This window comes from Etheostoma cragini, chromosome 8 (assembly GCF_013103735.1).
Source record: "Etheostoma cragini isolate CJK2018 chromosome 8, CSU_Ecrag_1.0, whole genome shotgun sequence".
NCBI lineage: Eukaryota > Metazoa > Chordata > Actinopteri > Perciformes > Percidae > Etheostoma > Etheostoma cragini.
In genome coordinates, this window is record NC_048414.1 from 27,583,338 (window position 1) to 27,586,650 (window position 3,313).

At 44.4% G+C, this 3,313-nt stretch overlaps 1 protein-coding gene across 1 annotated transcript in view; it reads right to left on the minus strand.

Moving 5' to 3' along the window:
- The window catches only part of akap13 (A-kinase anchoring protein 13), a 71,982-nt gene that overhangs the window by 34,957 nt on the left and 33,712 nt on the right, over positions 1–3,313 (minus strand). Inside the window, exon 12 of the mRNA XM_034880207.1 lies at positions 2,813–3,308. Coding sequence (XP_034736098.1) covers positions 2,813–3,308 — 496 coding nt within the window. The remainder of the gene's footprint in view (positions 1–2,812; positions 3,309–3,313) is intronic.

Here is a 3,313-nt window from a genome sequence, read left to right on the forward strand (position 1 = left end):
TGAAGTCTCTTTTATATAGACCTTAGTGGTCCCTAACACTGTATCTGAAGTCTCTTTTATATAGACCTTAGTGGTCCCATAATACTGTATCTAAAGTCTCTTTCGTATAGACCTTGGTGGTCCCCTAATACTGTATCTGAAGTCTCTTTTATTAGAATGGGCATTAGACTCGCCCATCCCAGAACGACGTGTCCCAGAGTGACAACCCCAACGTTTTTTTGTTTTTTTAAACACAACCAGGTAAAGCATCAGCCTCATCTGTCTCATTTCCTGTCGTTTCTGTAACGTTAGTGTCCTATGAAGCGGCAGTATAGCTTAAGGGGCAGATTTACCAAAACACTGAAAGAGTGTACTTTAAATTTGCATTCATTTCATGTATCTACTCTAGTGATTCACATTTGTTCATTTCAAGTTTGCGCAGAGAATGACCGCCAAGCAACTTTGTTGCTGTTCCTAGGCAACTCTCAACACAGACGGGCTGAATTTGTCAGAGACAAATGTGCCTCACTTTGTAACACGTTATAATGCTCACCTAGCTGCTAGCGCAGCATGCCCTCATGCTCTGCGTGTGATTGGCTAGTAGTCCTTACCTAGGTACTGTCAGGACACGCCCTCATCCTCTGCTTCTGACTGGCTAGTAGTCCTTACCTAGGTACTGGCAGGGCCATCATACTCTGCTTCTGACTGGCTAGTAGTCCTTACCTAGGTACTGTCGGGGCACGCCCTCATACTCTGCTTCTGACTGGCTAGTAGTCCTTACCTAGGTACTGTCAGGGCCATCATACTCTGCTTCTGACTGGCTAGTAGTCCTTACCTAGGTACTGTCAGGGCACGCCCTCATACTTTGCTTCTGACTGGCTAGTAGTCCTTACCTAGGTACTGTCAGGGCCCTCATGCTCTGCTTCTGACTGGCTAGTAGTCCTTACCTAGGTACTGTCAGGGCCCTCATACTCTGCTTCTGACTGGCTAGTAGTCCTTACCTAGTTAATATCAGGGCATGCCCTCATACTCTGCTTCTGACTGGCTAGCAGTCCTTAGCTAGGTACTGTGCATGTGCAACTCCCAACAAAGATGGAACAGAAGTGCGATGCCTCACTCTGTAGCTAAAAAACTGAGAGCTCAACACACAGGGTGAAAAGAGGAGTTGCAGCAGTGTGCAGTATTACAGGAAAATGGTGTTTTTGTTTTTTAGTTAAACCATGTAAATCTATTCTGATATGACCTCTAAATACAATTATGAACCTGAGCATGAGCATAATATGAGCCCTTTAACAGCAGCAGGAATCTGAAGCAGCCGGCATTCATTTCATTATTTACACCTGTGCTATCCTTTGTCACATGCCCAAATGTCTGATTCCCACGGTGTGGTTCCTCACATCTGTCAGTTAGGGTAACCCAGTACTCATCAGGTCACTGCTTAGCCCTAGGAACACGCCCGCATTATCTTAACCACACAAGATCTTAAGAGTCATCGTCTATGGGAGTGTTCATGTTTAATAAGTCATAAGGAACTTCCTCTGAAAACCTTTACACACCTTTATATTCTGCTTATCTTCAAATCACACACACACACACACACACACACACACACACACAAACACACACACACACACACACACACACACACACACACACACACACACACTCTATTCTCAGCCTAGCTCTAGTTTCACTGTGCACTGTTAAGTCTTGATGACCTCATCAGGTTGCTGGGATACCGTGGCCCATACAAACAGTGGCACCAGATCAACAGCAGTCTCTCTCACACACACATAGACACATGTACACACAGTCCCTCCCTGTCACTGACATCACTCTGCTGCGTCTCTCAGCTTCCCCCTACTCTAAAAATCTCTGACTGTGAATTAACAGTCCCACAGAGCCCCGAGACAAGGAAACCCCCGACCTCTGACCCCTGACCCGCATTCGGTGGGAAAGAGGAGCACTTTTGAAGTGTGATTTCAAGGAGCCGTTTCATCCCAAGAGCACCAATCTCAATGTAAACTTCCATCATTAGTGCTGGGACAGGCTGTTCTGAAAGGGTCCATCAGTGACTGCTTTGAAGCCTTCCTCCACGCTACACCAGCCTGCTCATCACCTTCATGTTCTAACTAGGAAGGTTACAATGCACCACTAGTGTAAAACGCTACAGCAGCTGAAGACGTTAGCACCTGACTTAGTTACTGAGCACTTTAAATGGAGCACCCTGACAGCACCTTAACAGAGCCCGACCGATAAAGGATTTTTAAGGCCGATACCAATACGAATATTATTCCCTTGCGTTAGTTATTTGTGGTTATTTAGGATTTCTTACTAAAATAATATGATAATAATTTGTTTTATCGTCACAACAGAACATCAAAATATATTAAAGTTCTGATCAATAAAATGGATTTAATAACAAACTTATGAAGAAATGAAACTTAAAGTCCTTTGAACAAAAAAAACAATAACAAAGAAAATATTTTTAAATGTTTAAATATTCATTTATGTTGAATGAATATTTAAAAAAATTAAATAAAAATCAGCCATTATAAATGCAGATACCGATACATCGGGAAATGCGTAATATCGGCCGATAATATCGGCCTGCCGATAATATCGGTCGGGCTCTAGATTATAACAAGCAAACTTCTGATTCATTCCATGTAAAAACACACGTGTGATGATGTTTGGCACAAATTTATCTTGTAGAGACCATAAAGCTGCAAATCGTTTAGCCCAGGTAAAGAAAGAGGTGACGAGACAGAAGCTGGATGGAGAATAGAAATGAGTGTTCAGACTCAGACATACGGACAGGTAGAGTATTTACCTGTCTGGGATGTGACGTCCACTGTGACCTTCTCTTCACCTTTTATCTTATTCCGTTCTCTGTCCTTCCATCCATCCACTGTATCCAGAGCATCTTCAGTATCCATAACAACAGACTCTGGACCTGTGCTACAGCCAGCAGGGACAAGACTCCTGTTTGCTAAAGCCTGGGATGACTTGTATTCTCCTGTTTCCACATTCACAGGGGCAGGCCGTTCCTCTGGACTGGGATGGGCCGCAACAGTCGAGTCACACAGGGAAACAGGAAGTGTTGAGCAACTAGGAAGGGACAAAGTGGGAAAGTCCCCTTCACAGGATGTTTTAAGGTGAATCTCCAGCTGTGGGTCTCTGTCCTGCTCTTTTTCCTGACAGTCTGACACACGCTGCTGAATCTCAGAGCTGTGTGGACTGTCCTGCTGACACTCTGAGCTGTGTGGACTGTCCTGCTGCTGACACTCAGAGCTGTGTGGACACTCAGAGCTGTGTGGACTGTCCTGCTGAC